This window comes from Chelonia mydas, chromosome 17 (assembly GCF_015237465.2).
Source record: "Chelonia mydas isolate rCheMyd1 chromosome 17, rCheMyd1.pri.v2, whole genome shotgun sequence".
NCBI lineage: Eukaryota > Metazoa > Chordata > Testudines > Cheloniidae > Chelonia > Chelonia mydas.
Window position 1 is genome coordinate 2,907,200 of NC_051257.2, and position 19,758 is coordinate 2,926,957.

Here is a 19,758-nt window from a genome sequence, read left to right on the forward strand (position 1 = left end):
CCAGACTCTGCAGCCCGTGCTCCATGGCAGACCCATCGCAATCAACGCGTGTTGGGGCATCAGAACTGGGCCCCAGCGCGCTCCTGGCTTAGCATCCACACAGCCTCTCCCTGGGCGGGGCGCCGGTTAATAGCTCCTGGCCGTTTCCGGCAGAGTGGCCTAATGGACGGATAACGAGGGGACCCAGGAGACCTGGCACAGGCCTGCTGGGTGACCACGGGCAAGCCACTTAGCTGCTCTGTGCCTCAGTTTCCCCATCTGCAAAAGGGACCTGACACCTGATGCTGCAGCCCTCCCCTGCGCCCCCAGCCCAGCAGCCAAGCTGGAGGCCTGGCACCCCACGGTGCGGCCGCTTCCCCCGGCAAAGCCCCGCTCCGCTCCGGCGAGGGGCGCCCTCCGCAGAGCCCGGCTCCGCTCCGCCGCGGCCCCGGGGAAGCCCCGGCCCCAGGAGCCGCCTCCTGCGCCGGGCGGGGCGCTCCCCGCGGGCCCCGCCTGCTCGGCCGGGGGAGGCGGGTCTGTGCGGGAGAGGGGCCGGGCCGGGCCGCGACGTCAGGGCCCCAGCAGGACTCCGGAGCGGAAGCTGCCGGGGGAGACAGAGAAACTTTCCGCTCCCCGCGCGCACCGAGCCCCGCCGCCCATCCCCGGGGCATCGGATCGCTCCCCGCGCGCACCCAGCCCCGCCGCCCATCCCCGGGGGCTCGGGGCTGCTGCGCGGGCAGCATGTGGGAGCCGGCGGAGTTCGCGCGGCACTGGCAGGCCGAGTTCCCCGGGGAGCCGGCGCCCCGCATGCAGCTGGGCTCGGTGCGGGACATGGAGCTGGAGCTGGAGCGCTGCCGGGGGAACCTGAGGCTGCTGCAGCAGGCGCTGGCCGAGGAGAAGTTCAAAGTCATTTACCTGGAGGCGGCGCTGGCCCGGCAGCCCCCGGCCCCCTCCCCGGAGGGGCAGGCAGAGGAGCCCGCCCCCCTCCCGGACATGCCCCCTGGCAAGAGGGGCGCAGCGGGGCACGCGGTGCACAGCTTGGCCGCAGCCATCCAGCACCAGCTGCCGCAGCGCAAGGCAGCCCCGGGGGCCCGGAGGCAGGGCAGGCGGCAGCCCCCCAGGCATGAGCACCCTGTGGGCAGGAGCACCGAGGGGGGGCCAGATGGCCCGGCCACTGAGCAGGGCAGCGATGCTCCAGCTGGGCACCTGCCTGGCCAGACCCACGGCAGCGAGCCCCCCATGCCCGTCCCCAGGGAGAGCCATGGCAGCGAGCCCCCCATGCCCGTCCCCAGGGAGAGCCATGGCAGCGAGCCCTCCATGCCCGTCCCCAGGGAGAGCCATGGCAGCAAGCCCCCCATGCCCGTCCCCAGGGAGAGCCATGGCAGCGAGCCCCCCATGCCCGTCCCCAGGGAGAGCCATGGCAGCGAGCCCCCCATGCCCGTCCCCAGGGAGGCCCATGGCAGCGAGCCCCCCCTCCCCATCCCTTCCCAGGCCCATGGTAGCGAGCCCCCTACTGGGCACCCCCATGGCGGTGAGCCCCATGGCAGTGAGCCCCCGGTCCCCATCGCTGGCGAGGCCCATGGCAGTGAGCCCCCTGCTCAGCATCCTCCTTCCTCTGGTGAGGCCCATAGAGGCCCTATGCCCATCTTAAGGGAGGTCCGCGGCCGGCAGCCCTACGCCAAGAACATGCCTGGCCCCGGGGAGGGCAGTGCCGACCACGACGATGAGGAGGTGGACCTGAGTGAGAAGTTCCTCCTGAACCCCATCTTCTTAGGCTTCAGGATCCTACCCCGGGGGTCTGGGGAGGAGCTGGACAGGCCCCACCACTGGCTGCCCGCCTTACGGGGCAGGAGGCCCAAGCGCAGCCGGGATCTGGACTCGCTGGATGGGACGAATGGGCACAGCTCCCCCATGCAGCACGAAGAGCAGCACCCGCTGCCCTGGAGACACAAGCGACACTTGGATGTGCCTGGCAGGGACTCCTCCAGCTGCAGCTCCCCGGAGAGAGGCAGCGACTGCAGCTACAACAGCTCCGACCACGAGGACGGCTCCTCAGGAGGTAGGCGGGTGGCAGCCCTTCCTCTGCGTGGCCCCCCTCCCTGTCCGTGCCACCCCTGGCCTGTGTCTGCCTGGTGAAGGGGGTGCAGGCTGGGCCACCTTGCTCCTGTGGTTGGTATGGGAGTGCAGGTCACAGGCATTGCTGGCGGGGTGGAGGGGGTGGGCTGCCTGGGCTGTGGGGGGTTGTGTTGCACTGGGGCAGGTTGTGGTGGGGAGAAAGGATTTGTGTTACCATAGCACCTAGGAGCCCTAGTCCTGGACCAGACCTGTTGTGCCAGGCGCTGTACAGACAGAGCAAAAAGATGGTCCCTGGGCCAGACAGCTCACAATCCGAGTGCAAGACAAGAGAGGACATATGGGGAGTCCAGGGAGGCAGTGTTGGTCAGCATGATTGGCTCTGGTCTCAGCATCTCCTAAAACTGCTAGGGGAATTGCCCCAAACGGCCATTCGGTGCTGGCCCTGTGTTACCTGCCAGAGATGCCCCAAAGCTGCAGAGATGGCTCTGGGAGTTTTCCAAAATCTCCGTTATTAGATCACCTGAGTGTGCATTATTTATAGTCTAATATCCTTCCACTCCATACAAAGCACGTGTACCAGGACACTGGATCAGTGCCCTGCTCAGAAAGGGGCTGCTTTGGCCACAGGTGATGTTAATTCCTTGGCACTCTGTCTGGGGCTAGTCTGTGTGGCAGTGGCAACGATGGGGATAAATACTCCTTGGGGAGTCATGTTCCTGGCCTGTGAGTGCTGGGACGCCGCCCGATACGCAGGCTCACAGCTTAGGGGATGAGCTCCATGTTCAAAGGTCACTTCTGTTACTGAGCACTTTATGGTAGAGCAATGTGGTAACTGGATGCGGAAGGACCCTTTGAGCCTGGCGGTGACTGTGAGAGGTGTGACCGAGACAGCTTTTAACCAGTGAAGAGACGCTGTGGGGTGGCCGTGCTCCACATTAGCGTGACAAGTGGCAGACATTAATACTGAGCTTGTGTGTCTCCTAGTGGTTTGGCAGAGTGTTAGTTTGCAAGTCTAACGGAGATGATCCTACGAGACGTCTTACGGTGTTAAAGATGCAATTGGCTAATAGCTATTCTGTGTCATGTTGCCCTATTTCTTTGCAAGGTCTGTCATTTCAGATGCCTTGAAGTTCTCTCTGTGTCTGTCAGTGTGCTTTAATCCTGCGTTAGCATGACTGGGACAGTTAAAAGAACATAATTGACTAATTTACTCACCTTTTTGTTGCTGATTCATTGTCTGGCTGCACTGAATGAATTTGTTCCTGTTGGAGTGTTTGTTTTTCAATGCTTCTGGGTGTAGTGTGCTGTGGTGAGATTGTCAGGGTGCCTAGAGCTCTTGCATGGGCAAGGTGTGTAACTATTGCTTGAAATAACCCTCATCTAGTTTACTGCATTCTCCTAAGGAAGCAAAAGGCCAGGCTGGCCTCCAATGCATGAGCTGTCTGCCAGGTGTGTTTGCTCCCAAAGCTCTGCAACCATCTACTTTCATTAACAGACTGCGGCTTTTAATGGCTTGTGTCTTCCACATCCCTCCCCTTCTGCCTCCAGCCTGGAGCCTCCCTCGCCTTTGGAGAATGCCCCTGCGGCCCCCATGTAGAAGGGCTGGACTGGAGCGTCCCTAGCTGAGAGGCTGCATGCTAGGGGAGGGGGTGTGTGCAAGGGTCCTCCCAGTGCTGCACTGAATCCTTGGGCTCTTCTCCCGGTTGTGATTAGCTCCTTGTAACTTTTTGGTGGGCTGATCAGCGGCTTGACACCTGGCCTGTGTGTTGGAAAAAGCCTTAAGTGGGCATTTGGTCTGTGCCTTGGGTCCTCAGACTTTCAAACTACTGGGGACTGTGCAATGGAGGCACCGAAGCCTACTTGGATTTCCTCAAAGGGAATTTCCTCAAATCAAGGCTGGTCCACTGGGGTTCCATGGCACAGTCCTGGGTTCACAGTGTCTAATCCAGCCCAGCTCTTCCTTTTTCCATGTGAGCTAAACTGGGTTTCCTCTCTCCTTGTGTGTGGTTCTTTCAGGTAAGACCTTGAAAGCCCAAGGCCCTGTCTGCTCAGTTACAGATCCCATGGCACTGTTTTTTGTAAAGGAAGATGTTTGTCACATTATCTTTAGCTAAAACATCTCCTCTTCCTCCAGTTGAGCAGCGAATTGCTGCCTTTCACCTTAGATGTGGTTGCATTAGAGCTATGTGTGAACGGTTTCCTCTGTGCATATGATTTGCAAAGCCCTTCGGTCGAAATGAACCGTAGAGATGTCAGATGATGATGATTCGCTTGGTCCAGATTTGGCCTGAATGTTTCCTTCCTGCATCAGCCCTTCCCTTTGTCACACCCAGCGGGCCAGCCTGTGTGTTGACGGCAATGCACGCAGTCGAGAGAGGGTGACATTTAAAAGCAGAAGCTGAGAGTACAATAAAGCTGGGTGTCTAGATCCCCTTTTCACTTACAGATGCTTCACTTCTGTGCTGCCCAGAGGCCTCATCTGGAGCGCTGTGTGCAGTTTTGGGCCCCACACTACAAGAAGGATGTGGAAAAATTGGAAAAAGTCCAGCAGAGGGCAACAAAAATGATTAGGGGACTGGAACACATGACTTATGAGGAGAGGCTGAGGGAACTGGGATTGTTTAGTCTGCGGAAGAGAAGAATGAGGGGGGATTTGATGGCTGCTTTCAACTACCCGAAGGGAGGTTCCAAAGAGGATGGCTCTAGACTGTTCTCAGTGGTAGCAGATGACAGGACAAGGAGTAATGGTCTCAAGTTGTAGTGGGGGAGGTTTAGGTTGGATATTAGGAAAAACTTTTTCACTAGGAGGGTGGTGAAGCACTGGAATGCATTACCTAGGGAGGTGGTGGAATCTCCTTCCTTAGAGGTTTTTAAGGTCAGGCTTGACAAAGCCCTGGCTGGGATGATTTAGTTGGGGATTGGTCCTGCTTTGAGCAGGGGGTTGGACTAGATGACCTCCTGAGTTCTCTTCCAACCCTGATAGTGTATGATTCTTCTTTAGAGACCTCTGTCATGTCTCTTTGTCTTGTCACATGCACGGAGTATTCCAGACACTGATGCTGCTTCATTCTCTCACCAATGAGCCAATTGGGATGATTTGTCGCTTGGTTAATAGTAGCCCTGGCTTGGCAGCCCTCGTTATTTTAATGCGAAGCTCTGAGCTTAATGCGTCTCTGCTTTAATATCTGTGCTGAGTGGATCTGAGCACAGTAAATCTGCAGCCATCCTGCTAATACAACTTCACGGCAATACATCCCTGTGTCGCAGATCAGTTCTGGAGTGCCGCCTGGCTGGGAAGAGAGGAGTCTGCAGGAAGAAGCTTTGAGAGAAGCTAGGTGGGAGAGCTCCTGTCTTTTACTAGACTGACTCCTGTTAGAGGAGATGACGCTTGCGGTCCCTTCTGGCTCCCTGATTCTGTGTGGAGGGTCCAAGCTTTTGAGCTTCCCAGACCTGAGGAATTGCTCTGTGAAGCTCGGAAACTTCTCCCTTCCACCACAAGGAGCTGGTTCAATGAAAGCTCTGACTTCACTCACCTTGGGTCTCCTCTCCTGGGACCAGCCTGGATAGAACAACACTGCAAACAATGGAAGAAACTTTGGCATATATTGTCCTGATGGAGGCTAGTGGAGGAAATGAAAGGTTTTGCTGAAATCAGATTAATCACAAACTAATTTAAATGAGGATGTCTGCAAAACGTCTCTGTTCCCAGCTATCGCTTGGGTGGAATGCGTGTGACCGTCATATGATCCACACAGCATCTTGGGTAACACACGTGTCAGCTCTGACCAGGCTGACTGACAAGATCCTGGTGTCAGCAAACAGATGGTTAGAACAAGGAGCCAGGCTGGCCTTCATCTTTACCCTCCCTGACCTCTGTCTTTCTCCTCCACCCATCAGTGCTGTGAAATAAACAGCTGCCTTCACAGCTGATTCTGATGCCTTGCATTGTGCAGCCGACAGGCGGTCTGGGTGCAGCGGAGGGTGTGGGCTCTTGCCCTGCCCTCGGTGGAGACGAGTGGCATGCGGGGAATGGCAGTGCTGCTGCGGTCAATCTGCCAGGGACCCGCTTCGGGAGCCTGACTGCTGCTGGGGTTTCCTCTGCTTTGGGAAGACCTCGCCTCCATCCGCTATAGGGACACCTTCTAACAGAACCAGATACAAAGTGAGGCAAATGCCCTGCGGCTTAGCTATGGGAGAACGGGATTATTACGTGCTTCCCTGTCCTGTTATCATCTGATTGGCTGGCAGAGGCAGTCTCCTGGAAGGCTGGGGTGGGGGGAGGGCTGATCATTAGAAATGGGGAAACAAGCTTTATGCAGTGGGTGTGAGAGGCTCAGTGCAATGCCTACGAGTTGGTGACCCCATTGAGAGAGCCCCTGGTGTGATGACTGTCCTCTCCAGGCTGGCACTTTGCCAACACATCTGGGCTGCCTGGTCTCATGAGACGTACTCAGGGCAGTAAGAGATGCTGACTGCAGAGGGCCCCAGACTCCCCTCGGGTGTCACTCGGGAATGACGCCGCTGATGCCAGGGGAGTTACACCAGGTAAAAGGAGATTGAGGGCCAGAGAGGAGGGACCGCTGCAGGCGGCTGTCCCCTCTCGCCACACCGTGCATTGGGTGAGGCATTGTGGAAACGGCCCTGCGCACACAGTGATCCAGGAGTGGTGTCTATAGTGTTTCTCTGCTCTTAACCCCTTTTGGGATGCCCATTGTGAGCAACTCTGCCACCGAGCTAGAGGTGTGGCAGCAGGCACGGCTGTTGGCCAGGTTTGCTGCCGGTGGGATGCGTGTCTTGGGTACAGTCTCTCGTCGGGGGATGCTGCGGTGCACGAGCCACAGGCTTCTGAACATTTCTGTTCTTGAAACAAAACCCCGCCCCAGCGCATACCCCTGCTCTGGAGCGGCTGGGGGTGGGGGCCATGGGGCAATGGCAATAGTAATCCAAGATGGTGCTGGCCGGAGTATCCAGTTACAGCAGGCCAAGCGGTAAGCTGAACCCGCAGCCCTGGGTCTAGCTGCAGCGCCAGTTTCTGTAATGGAAAGGTTCCGCCTTTGGGTCACGTGGCTGCCTGCTAGCCTGGGGCAGGGCTGCGCCGGGTTGGTCAGCACCTCGAAAACTCCAACCCGAGCTCCCGCTGACCGCAGCGAAGTCGGCCCGCCTCGGAGCCCTGCTGAGCCTGGGAGCGCGTCTAGTTCTGCAGAGCGTGCGGCGAGACAGTAAACACGCGCCATGCGGCTCTCTTTGCTAACGTACTCGGGCGCCCAGGTTCGTTGTGAGTCTCCACAACCCTCCCTTCCTCGGTGCAGCTGGAGAGCTCCGTGTGTTGTGTGCCATGTTTTCTGGGGCCCAGTGCTGCATGCGGCATGTGTGGGCTGCGAGTAGCCCTACAAAGTAATCATTAGAATCCAAGTACCAGTTGTCCCTGCTCCTGCTCCCCTGCTTTCTGAGCACTGGTCCCTCCAGGACCTTGTGCAGGGCTTGGGCCAGTTTGAACAGCCCAAGCAATGGGGCGTCTACCTTTAGTGGGACAGTTCCACAGCCTCCTAGATGTCACTCTGGCTGAATACCAGGAAATGCTCTCTGCATGTTCCCTATGCCGAGCCAACCTTTGCCCCCTGATTGTCCTCCCCTGGGTGTGCCCGTCCTTGCAAAGTTCCCCGTGGCCTCGGTAAAAGGAGGGCCAGAAAATCCAGTTCATAAAATCTTAAATACATAAAAGGGCTTCTGTGTATCTCCTGAGTATCCCACACAGCAGAAGGACCCAGGGAAGGATGAGTCTCATGGAATTGACGTTTTGTGGCTTTTCCCCCCAGTTCTGCCACTGACTAGCAGTCTGGCCTTGGGCGAGTTGCCTCAGTTTCCCCACCTGTAAGATGGGGATGATACCTACCTCAGAGTGGTAGGAATGTTTGTGAAACACACTGAGATCCTTGGGTGGAGAGCTGCTGGGAGCCTGAGGGATTCTCACTCCAGGCTATGATATGTACACCTCCTGACTGTGAATGGGATTTGCCTTCTGGTTTGGAAGGAGCCTCTCTAAGTCTAAGCATGTGGACAGTTCCCCTTTAATGCTGTCGTAGCTGTCTCCATGGAGGACACAGACAGCTGCAGTGTTTTAATTAAAGCACTTCCAGGAAAGAACAAAACCACACTCTCGGTCTCAACCCCCTCTGGGGCCTTTGAAACGGCTTCATGCCTGCTCGGAAACCAGGAGGCCCTGGGAACAGAAAGGTGGAAACCACAGCAGAGCAAGTGGTATTTCTCTGAGCAAACCCTGCGACGAAGTGAGCTGTCGCTCATGAAAGCTTATGCCCAAATAAATTGGTTAGTCTCGAAGGTGCCACAAGTCCTCCTTTTCTTTTTGCGAATACAGACTAACACGGCTGCTCACTCTGAAACCTGTGATGGGAGCGTTACAGAGAACTTGCTAGTGTAGCTCTCCCCTCCAATCTGCCAGTGTGGGGTAGGAGGCTGCTAGAGGCCAGGGATAAGGGGTTCAGCGGGGCCAGGGGCTCCTGCTGTCCTCCCCTCCAGAGAGGGTGAAGACTAGACGCATGGGTGGGGGAAAGCTCTGAGCAGAAGTGTCCCTGTGTGCAAGCAGCTTCTAAGTCAAGGAAACAAATGCTGGCTATTGGAGCAGCTTTGTGTTGCTGCAGAAATAGGCTCCGGGGCATTTCCCTGCTGAAGACCGCATCAGACTCTGCTGCTCTAGGCTGGAACGGCCGCCCGGGCCAGGAGCTCCAGGCCAGTGATTGCCATCTTGCAGTGGCTGCATCTCAGCCCCTGTCTCGTTCCCACAGCCAGGCTGGGGCATTTGTGTCAGGGATAAAGGGCTCCAGGGGGCAATGGCAGAGCCGTGTTCTGGGATGGTGTGATCGTGCTCTTCTCAGCAGCACCCGGGCCCGTCCCCTGCTCTCTGCGCTGGCCTCCCATAGAAGAGAGTCAAGGGGTCTCGGGCCCGATCTTCGAGGCGCTCAGCGGCCTGGGCTCAGCGTATCTAGAAGGGCCTACGGCTCCGGGCTGGGCACCGAGGTCCATAACTCCAGCCCTCGGGCCCGTGGAACTTTCTACCGCCGGGGCAGAGCCCGGCTGGGCAGCAAACAGAGCGTCCTGCGGGGCCGGTCCCAGACCGCGGAACAACCCCCCAGGAACTCAGAGCCACCCAAACCTCCCCAGGGGCCCTGCTCCGACCAGCTTTCTCTGACACAAACCCAGAGCAGGGGGGCCGTACCGGGATGGGAGGAACAGGCTGCTCCGCCGCTCACACAGCTCTCTCCCTGGGGAGAAGAAGAAAGGAAATCATCCACATCAGACAGATGTCAGTCACGAGACGCCATTTAATGCATGACTGAGAGGTGCTCAGAAACTACCTGATGAGGGCAGTTTAGGACCCTGTGTAGAGTAGAACAGATGGCAGAAGTTATAGTCTGCTTGGAAAGTGGTAGCTCTGGGTGTCCTTGTTCCCCTTTTGATGGAGGGATGCAACTTCCTCTGGCTTCCCCTAGTTTGCCCTGTTTCCAGAGCCTGGCTGTGTGGAACAGCGTCTGTATTGCTCATTGGGGTGTGAGCATCATGCAGGGAATAAGGCAATTCCTTTGTTGCTTGGCATTGCACATATCCGCTTTGGCCAGGCCTGCACTGTTAGGCTCGGGCTGTCGGGTCCGTGTGTGTGTGTGTGTCTGAGAGCTTGTGACAACCCAGGATTCCAAAGGAAGGCAGCATGTCCCAGCCCACGCGTTTCATTGTTGAACCCGAGTTGTGAAATTTCCCTCTCTTCCTCCAGCAGGATTACAACACCCAGGGCCTGTCTGCTCTGAGCAGACACTGGAAATCCCAGGGCCCTAGGGTTTTTTTCCCAGGCTCCTTGGCCATAATGTGCCCTCTCATCCCTGTTGTGCAGAATGCTATGTGCGGTTCAGCTGCCGCCCTGAGGTGGCTGCATTTCAGTGGCTGTGCCTGCCCAGCTCGCGAAGCACTTGGGGATCAAAGATGTCCACGGAATTAACGTTTTTTCAGGGACGAGTAACTCACTCACTCAAAGCTGAAAGGAGGGGATTCAGCCGCGACACTAGCCCACCTCCCCAGCTTTCCTGATTGCTCCTCTGGTTGAAGGAGTTGGCTAGGGTGTCTCTGGCTGTTGCGGGCTGCGTGGTAAGGAGAGATCTGGGTGGGGGACTGCGCGGGTTGGGGGATCAGTAATGAAATAGGGAGCTGGCTGTTGTCAAGTGCCCAGTTCCAGTCGATCCTGGGTTGGCAGTTGTGAGTAGGTTGTATGGTGAGTTGATGGTTCTCAGTTCTGAATGTACAAATGCCACCCAATGGGCCCGGCCCCCTGTGACGAGTTGGATCACATAAACCCCCTTGGGACTGCCAACTGATGTGCCAAGAGTACTTCTGCCCCTGCTTTCCCTGCCAGCTTGGGACTCCAGAACCCTGCCTGGATGTGCCAGACATGCTTGCTGGCCACAAACACAGACCCAGGTCTGAACCACGTCCCACAAACTGCAAGCTTAACTGAAAGCAGCTTAAGAAGTGTTCCTGTCTCTAACACTCAGAGGCCCAGCTCCCAGTGGGATCCAAACTCCAAATAAATCCGTTTTACCTTTAAGCTTTATACAGAGTAAACTCATAAATTGTTCACCCTCTATAACACTGATAGAGAGATATGCACAGCTGTTTGCCCCCCGCCCGGTATTATTACGTACTCTGGGTTAATTAATAAGTAAAAAGTGATTTTATTAAATACAGAAAGTAGGATTTAAGTGGTTCCAAGTAATAGCAGACAGAACAAAGTGAATTACCAAACAAAATAAAATAAAACACGCAAGTCTATGCCTAATACAGTAAGAAAACTGAATACAGATAAAACCTCACTGTCAGAGGTGTTCCAGTAAGCTTCCTTTTACAGACTAGTCTCCTTCTAATCTGGGTCCAGCAATCACTCACACCCCCTGTGGTTACTGTCGTTTGTTCCAGTTTCTTTCAGGTATCCTTTGGGGGTGGAGATGCTATCTCTTGAGCCAGCTGAAGACAAAATGGAGGTGTCTTCCAGGGGTTTTTCTTTTGTGGGTGGATACCCCTCCCTCCCCCTGTGTAGAATTCCAGTTACAGGATGGAGTTTTGGAGTCACAAGGGCAAGTCACATGTCCATGCATGACTCAAAACTTACAGGTAGCAGCCATGGTTCACATGCTACCTTGAACGTCCTCATGTAAACTTCTTATGTGGATTGGAGCCTTCCAAGATCCATTGTCCGTTAAGTGCTTCCTGATTGGGCACTTAACTTGCAAATTCCTTTCTAAAGAAGCTGACCAAATGCCTTACTAAGACTATTTAAAATCAAACAAGTATACAGCCAATATTCATAACTTCGAATACAACGACACATGCATACAAATAGGATGAATATATTCAGTAGAGCATAACCTTTGCATAGATATGTTACATGGCATATGTAGCATAAAACTTATTCCAGTTATGTCATATATACATTCATAAGCATATTTCTATAAAGCCTTATGGAGTGCAATGTCACACCCCTGATCAGAGGCCAGGGGCTGCAGAAACAGAGCTGTCTCCCTCCATTGACCGAGCTAACGCTGGCTTGGACTCCAGGTAATTTAGTGGGGATGGATGGGGTATAAATAGCCGCCTGCCCAGTCAGGTGTCAGCACGGAAAATGCCACTTGGCCACAAACCACAGAAAGCTGTTGGAGGGTGAGAGGGCCTTGCCGCGGTGCAGTGGTCGCTCCCTGTCCCTTCCTGTTCTACTGCAGGGCCGGTGCTCTGCGATTCCTGTGCCGAGTTTGTGCTGGTCTCCGAGGAAGGGAGCTCCATCGCTTTGACTTGATTTCCACTCCCGGTGCTGTGGGACTGAGGTTGCCTAGCATCCTCCGCACGGGGCTGGGGCAGCAGCCGCCTTTGCTGAAAACCAGTGCTCTTGGTTATTTGGTGGGCCAGGCTCCAGGGGGCTTGGCTGAGTGACTTCAGCTGGCGGTTCTCGGCCCCCACAGCAAAGTCGTACTCTAATAAACACAAAGCAGCGACGTCAGCCATGGGCTCTGCTTCGGTGCCGCAGAACGTATGTGCTGCCCCGAGGGCCCCGCGCGCAGGCTGGTGTCACTGACCAGGCCGGCAGCCCTGCTAGCCTGGTGTCCTCCCTCCGACAACAGCCAGTGCTGGGTGCTGGAGTGGAAGGCAGCCGTTGTCCCATAATGCCCCCAGCATGAAGCAGCAGCAGGGCTGTGAAGGGGAGGGTCGGTGGTCCCATAGCGTGCACGAGAACCGCTTGCCTGATCACTGAAGCAGAATTTCCCTTCATTTGCAACATGCATCCCAGCAGAGCTGGGGGTTCTGGGTTCTCGCCAGCAAGATCCTTCCCTGGACCATCACTCATTTGTCGCCTCTCTACCCCTCATCCTGTCATAAGGCTCCCGCTGGGCTACACCGGCCATTTTATCTTCCAGCCCTCGGCTTGGACAGCGATGCTGCTCCCAGCAGGGCTGGAGGGCCTGGTCCGCTCCATACTGCGCCAGGTGTCCCCCTGCTCTGCTGGAGCACAGCCCCCCCGTAACAATGCGGGTCCTGGCAGGATCCAACTGAGAGTGCCAATTCAGGACAAATTGCTTAAAGCAGGGCAGTTACAGCCCAAGGCTGGGGTTTTTCCACCTCAAAGGCAGACCAAACCAGCCAGCCAGAGAGGACTTTGGTTTTACCCCACTGGCTAACCACAAGTCACACAAGCAATTCCCTTGTTTCCAGGGAACTCCAGTTTCCCAGTATCACCACCAGTGCCACTCGTTATGGAGACGAATGGTTATGAAAACCTATACCCCAGTAAAAAAAAAAATGGTTCTCTCCATCCCAAAGGACCAAGCTCCAGACCCAGGTCAATATACAAACAGATCTTACCCACAAATCACGCTGTTGCCAATCCTTTAGAATCTAAAATCGAAAGGTTTATTCGTAAAAGGAAAAAGATAGAGATGAGAGCTAGAATTGGTGAAATGGAATCACTGACACAGAGCAGTGGCAAAGTTCTTGGTTCAGGCTTTTAGCAGTGATGGAATAAACGGCAGGTTCAAATCAAGTCTCTGGAGAACATCCCCAGCTGGGATGGGTCTGTCAGTCCTTTGTGTAGAGCTTCCGTTTGTAGCAAGGTCCCTCCAGAGGTATGAAGCAGGACTGAAGACAAGATGGAGGAGCTGCAGCAGCTTTTTATAGTCTCTTGCCATGTGGTCTCTGCTTTCTTTGTCCTAGAGACAAGCTGCCCACCCCATGGCCTGGAAACACCTCAGAGTTCTGTCCACAGGCAGGTCCCTGCAGACCTTGCTGAGTCCCAAGGCGTGTCTGCCTTCTCTCAGTGGGTCAGTGGTACAGCTGATGGTCCTTAATGGGCCATCCAGCAGGCTAGGCAGAGCTGAGACCAACTTGTCTGGGGTGTCCCCCAGAAGCATAGTATAAGTTTGAAATACAGACAGCATAGAGCCAATACTTATATCTTTAAATTCAAAAACGATACATGCAAACAGATAGCATAATCGTAACCAGCCAACCATCACCTTGTCTTAGACACCTCATTTGACCCCCTTTATACAAGATTTGGTGCCACTACAGAAACTTGGTTGCAACAATGATCTGGACGGTCCCAGCTTATGTCAATAACGTCGCACTCCCATGGCAGCCGGTGGGAAACAGACTTCCCACTTTCAGCAACGGTGATGGGTGAACACTCCTCACTTGTGGGAGGGGAACCCGTTCACGTGGGGCTTCTCGTCAGGGTCACTATATGGGGAGACTGTCCCCTTCTGCTGTCAGTCAGGCTCAGTGGGGTGGAACGCCCCACGGGAATGTTCTCTCAGCCCCCAAAGCCAGCTGTGTGGCAATTGGAGAGTAGCAATTACCATATGGAGGGTGATCTCGAGTCCATGCAGGGTGTGAGGCCGTGTGCAGATGTAGCTCAGGGTGACACTTCAGCAGGAGTGTAAGAATCTCTGTCGCATCCGCTGGGTCTAGTTTTAACCGCCCTTATCTCCTCAGGTCGCAGTTTGCTAACCAGAATCATTTGCATGTGCAAATCAGGGAGCAGCAGTGCCTGGTGGCTCTCGTGGAGTTTAAACACACAGGGTTCTGAGTTTAACAGAGTGCCAGAAATCCTCAGGACATCGCAATGTGGGAGGCAAAGGTGGATGCTGGGCTGTTAGGGGTCGCTGTAGATGCCAAGTTTTCTGTTGTTCTAAGACTTGCTAACTATTCTTATTGAAAGCAGGCAATGGGAATCGGTTCCTAATCTTTGTGTTCAGTTTTGGGGGTTTCTTTACATGGGCAAGTTAAATCTGAGACTCGTATCCGAAAAGCAAGAACTCCCACCCTTCATTTAACAAACTAGTCAAGATTGCAAAGTATCAGTGTATTTTCCTATTGTTTCCCTCCCCCAAACTTAAGCAACGGATCACTACTGGTAACTCATATCTTCCAGTACCCCTGTAGTAACCAACCACAATTTACATGCGGCTGGCTTGCAGTAATTTGGCAACCATAGGGCTGTCCCTCGTGGCTGCTGTCTCTGAACCCTCCTTTCAGTCAGTAGTCTCCAGATCTTAGGGCTGGGTAGGAAATCTTCATCTGAGCCTGCAGCCCACTGGAAACAACCCTGCGGGAGGTGTGAACTGCTCCCGTGTGTTGCGGGGGCGGGGGGATCGTTAACTCAGAAGCCTGTTGACGAGACCTCAATGCCAGCTTTGTTAGTTGATCCAAGCACAGGAGCGGGACAGTCATTGTGTGGAGATGAGCATATTGTTCCATGGATGGTGCCTCGTGATGCTCTGCTGTGGCCTCTCACTGTGACCTGGCCTGTGGGCAGGGCTCGGGGAAGTACTGCTATTTTCTTCAGTTCCGCCATTGCTCAGGCAGCGGGGTAGGAAAAATCCAAGTGGGGGGTGTCTCATCTCCCCTGGTGACCACGTGCAGCTGTCCTGGGCACTCTTCTCTCCCTGCTACTTATCTGGCCCCCTTTCCCGTAACCACTGAGCCTGTCAGATTCCTCCTCACAGCCCCTTCCAGGCTTCCACTTCAGTGTCGCGGGGGTTTATCGAACGGGAGAGCATTGCAGGGATACAGATCCGTGCGAGCTTTTTATTCTATTTAATGTTAATCCTACTTCAGTGGGTTTGGCTCTGGCGTCTACAGTCTCTGGTTCAACAGAGTCACCTCTGTTCTGGATCTAGAGTTCACAGGAGCACATGAAAGCACAGGCGAGTAACACACACAATGACAAGAGTATCGATCTTTCAGTAGTTTTATTAAAGTTACCAACAAAGTTATAAATATCACAGCATACACAATTCCCAAAGATCAATACAGTGTGCCAGTTATACCCACAGACATCCTCACATCCTCCGAGATGGTGCTAGAGTGCGTTGGCCCTCATGAATTTATGCCATCACTTCTTGTCTCCAAGGCCTAAAATAGCTAAGCTAAAGTTTTACAGGCCTCAGCCCACAGTTTCTTGCATTTCAGCTTATCCTGCTCATGCCTACTACATAATTCCTCTAAATACTGATCAACCTTATGCTTTGATAAACCTGCAAATCAACTCTGATGAACGTACAATGAATATATGTCATAAGAATGGCCATAGTGGGTCAGACCAAAGGTCCATCCAGCCCGGTATCCTGTCTACTGACACATAACATATTGATTGATCATAACATCACATGACAAATGGATACTAAACTAAAACTGTTGGCTAGAGTGTCACTGCCCAGCGGCACCAGTGTGTGACTGCATCAATGCAGCACCGCGCCTTTCGGAAATCCGGTGTCCTGGTGTGCGGGGCTGAGCCCTGGGTCTGCTGCTGTCACCCCGTTCCCAACCGGAGCTGCCTCCGAGTTCTGCCCCGCCTTTGCTTCCCCACCGGGTCGGGGAACCGTCCCGGAAAGAAGGGCGCCCCTCTGTGTGCAAGCGCTAGAGAGTCTTTCCCAGGGGCCTGGGACTTGGGGAGGCTGTGATGGAAGCTCACCGGCACACAGGATTTCCTGGGGGGGGCTGCCATGACTTGCCAAAGCCTTAGAGAGACAGACAGGCTAATGGTGCATTCTGTTGTGCACCGTGCCCTTTAGGATGGGGATAGTCTAGATGGGGGGGTTGGGGGGGGCTGGTGGCACCCCGCTATCCCGCAGCAATGTCCATGGGAGTTAAGCACAGGAGAAGAGGCTTGGAGCCAGTGGATCCCCAGGATCGGGACAGCATGGGCAGCAAGTGTGTGTGTGTGAGCCTCTGCCGTGCCCTGCAAGGGCCCCTTCGGGAGTCACGGGCTAGCTGAGTCTCCGCGGCTCGCTCCTGCTCTGGTTTCTCTGCTGATCCAGGGGCGGTTTGTGGGATGCGGCTCTCCTTCCCGCTCTGGGCTGCTTGCAGGGGTGAAAGTAACTGAGGCCACTTACCGGTACGGGGTGGGGCAGCTCCGGCCCCTGGAAGGGGTGGGGCCTTGGGTGGAAGGGGCGGGGCTGGGCTGGCCCGCGCCGTCCAGGGCTCCTGTGTTGATTTAAAGGGCCCGGGGCTCCGGACGCCGCTGCTCTTTTAAATTGCTTGCCCCCGGGCAGCTGCTCCCTTTGCCTCCCCTGCCCGTCGGCGGCCAGGGGGGCCAAAAGGGGCAGGAATGTTAAAGCGCTGCAGGGCCCTTTGCTGCGGCCCTGCCGACGGGGGGGTGCGCAGCAACATTAAAGCACCACGGCGGCAAAGGCCCATCCTGAAAGCGGTGCTCCGGCCGTGCTTTAATGTCCCTGGCCCTTTCGCCGGCCGTGTCGGCGGCCCTCCGGGACGGACCCTACCGGCAGGGCCGCCAACGGGGGAGGCAAAAGGGGCAGGGACGTTCAAGCACTGCCGCGGCAGCGGTTTACTGTGGGCTGGGTATGGGCCGGGGCGGGTTCTTACCGGTACGTGGTACCGGCCCCTCCCGGCCCACTTTCAGCCCTGGCTGCTTGACAGCTGTCGGGCAGAGCTATGCGCGGTAGACCGCCCCACAGAAACCCTGGCGGGCGAGCGGACGGCTGGGCGGGCTGCAGGGACCTGGGGAGGAAGCCCGGGGCGCTGGGTGGCCGGCAGTGCCCCGTTCCTGTGGCACTATTCCTCGAGGACCGGTTGGCTGGTTTCTTGTAACCTGGTTGCTCCCCAGTCTCAGGGAGGGCTAGTGCCTCCCGAGAGCCCTTCCTGGAAGGAAGTTGCATCAGTGGAGGCTGCTGAGCTGGTGAAGCTGGCGCACATGAGTCCAGCCGGGCCCTTTGCCTGCTCGGTAATGCCTAGGGGACCTGGCCAGCCCCTGCCTGCTTCTGGGCCCACGTGCAGCCGTGAGCTGAAACCCTGGGGACGTCGCTGGGGCAGGGCTGGCACACCCATTGGCAGCTCTTTGCCCTGGGCGGCGAGTGCAGTTGACGCTGGAGAGCTGGGATCCCTGACAGCCAGTTAGCTGTTGGGAGGTTCTCGTGCTGTTGACAAACTTGTAGCCGGCAACAGCAAGCAGCAGCTTTCTGCCGCAGGCCCGCATTGCGCTCCCGCTGCGCCTCAAACCAGCCCAGCCAGTTTTTCCGCCTCTCCAGGAACTGGGTAGGGCAGAACATGTGGCTTGATCACTCCCTGAACTCCCCCGGGGAGGCTGGCCTCTCGTTGGCCTCCCCTGGAGACAGAAGGAAGAAGACTCTGTGCCCCATGGCGTCTGCCACCCCAGCTAGTCAGGAGAGAGCAGCTCTGTCTGCGTGGGGATGGGAGCTACCAGATCCCAGCCGGGCTCTAGTGATCACATCAGCTTCCTTAATATTCCCCTGTCCTAAGCCATTGTGCAGAGTTGGTGGGTGCTGCTAAACAGCTGCTGTGTCCCGCCCCAGAGGTGGCTGCATTTCTGTGGTGAGAGGAGGGATTTCTCTGTGTATTTGGTTTTGGATCTTTCACATCTTTGAGGTGTGCCGGCGCTGGGCTTTGTTCAGTGGCATGAGTCCTGTAGATCTCTGTGTGCTCTGTCCCTGCCGAGCACGTCTGTAGGGAACGCAGCCTGTCTTGGTCTGGGTCAGGCAGGCCTGTGCCGGTGCAGCTGTGGGAGCCCGGAGCGGTGGAAGCCGTGACCGCTGGGCTCTGCGGTAGGGCAGCTCTGTGTAGCCAGCTGGTAGCGGGCAGACTCCTGTCCCCTGTCAGTGCTGCAGCTGGAGGCACCTACAGGTGATAACCCTGATCTCCCTTGTGTGCTTCCCCTTCTCCAGACTTCCAAGGAACCCACGGCGCCATGGTGGCTTCCCCCGGGAATCTGCCACAGCCCCACATATGGGTCCCAGGCATGGTAACTACAGGACCGTGGGTCTGGGCCATGCTGTGCCCAGGGCGGAGCATTAGACTGGGCTTCCTGCAGCTCTGGGTGGGGGACAGGAGCAATCTCCTGCCTGGCTGGGCTCTTGCTCTGGGTGGCTGCCATAGTGCAGACCATGCCCCCCCCCGGCTCCATGGCTGGCTCACCCGGGAGAAGTCCCTTTGTGGCTGGCGGTGGGTGTGTTAATGGAGGGGTTGCGGATGGTTCAGGCCTGGTCCCATCCCAAACCAGCCCTGCGGGTGCTGGCCACAGGCAGCTCAGTGCTCTGGGCCGAGGGATGGGGATTTAGTCTCCAGCCTCGTCCCCCTGAGCTCCGGGCTCCGCTGAGGCAGGGTGAGCGGGGCAGGTCACATGGCAGCCGGAGGAGAGGACTTGCACAAGGAGCACAGAAATAGCAATGTGTGGGTTGGCCAGCTACGGCTAAACGGGCACTGAGCAAAACAAGGAGTGAGGGAGACGGGCTGATCCTGGCCAGCGACTGCAGGGGTCCCTGCTTCCCAGACACGCCGGAGTTACGCACACTGGACAGCAGTGTCCTGGGGGGCCCAGAGTTCCAGGGCCTGGGCTGTGTCTGGGGGGGACCCCCAGAGCTATAGGGGCCAGGCTGTGTCTGGGGGGGACCCCCAGAGCTATAGGGGCCAGGCTGTGTCTGGGGGGGACCCCCAGAGTTCCAGGCACCGGGCTGTGTCTGGGGGGGACCCCCAGAGCTATAGGGGCCAGGCTGTGTCTGGGGGGACCCCCAGAGTTCCAGGCGCCGGGCTGTGTCTGGGGGGGACCCCCAGAGCTATAGGGGCCAGGCTGTGGTATTGAAGGGCTTTGGGCACTGTCTGCATGAGGATTTGTTGCTAAAAGTATGCTCCCTCCAGCGGGCTGAAGCTGCACTAGCCTTGTGTAGGGGGCGGCTGGGGAGGGGGCATTTGGGGAGGGGGCGGCTGGGGAGGGGGCATTTGGGGACGGGGCTGGAGGGGATGGAGCTGGAGAGGGTGGCTGGGGAGGGGGTGGCAGGCAGCCGGCGGCATTTTAAACACAGCATCTCTTACCCCTGCTCAGAAAAGAGCTGTGGCCCATGGTGCCCTCATCCACCCCCAGCAGCCCCTCTCTGCCCCTGGCCTGGCTGCACCGGTTGGATGTTGGGCGGGAGGAGGCCTGGTTTACACCACGGTACGCCCTGGAGAGTAACAAACTGGCTGAGCTGCCGAGAAACTCCCCAGCGCCTCTGAGCTGCGCGAAATGGCTTTGTAGGGACTGAAATCCCCAGCGCTTGCCAGCTCCCCCAGGCTCTGCCTTCCCTCCTGCTCCCCTGCCCCCTTCTGAACCGGCTGCCTCGGCCTGGAAAGCCCTGCTGGAGC

The 19,758-nt window shown here is 56.6% G+C and overlaps 1 protein-coding gene across 1 annotated transcript in view; it reads left to right on the plus strand.

Annotated features, from left to right (window-relative positions):
* Positions 1-663: 663 nt before the first annotated feature.
* The window catches only part of ABR (ABR activator of RhoGEF and GTPase), a 95,203-nt gene continuing 76,108 nt past the window's right edge, over positions 664-19,758 (plus strand). Inside the window, exon 1 of the mRNA XM_037880571.2 lies at positions 664-2,038. Within this exon, the coding sequence (XP_037736499.1) occupies positions 721-2,038 (1,318 nt within the window). The 5' untranslated portion in view covers positions 664-720. The remainder of the gene's footprint in view (positions 2,039-19,758) is intronic.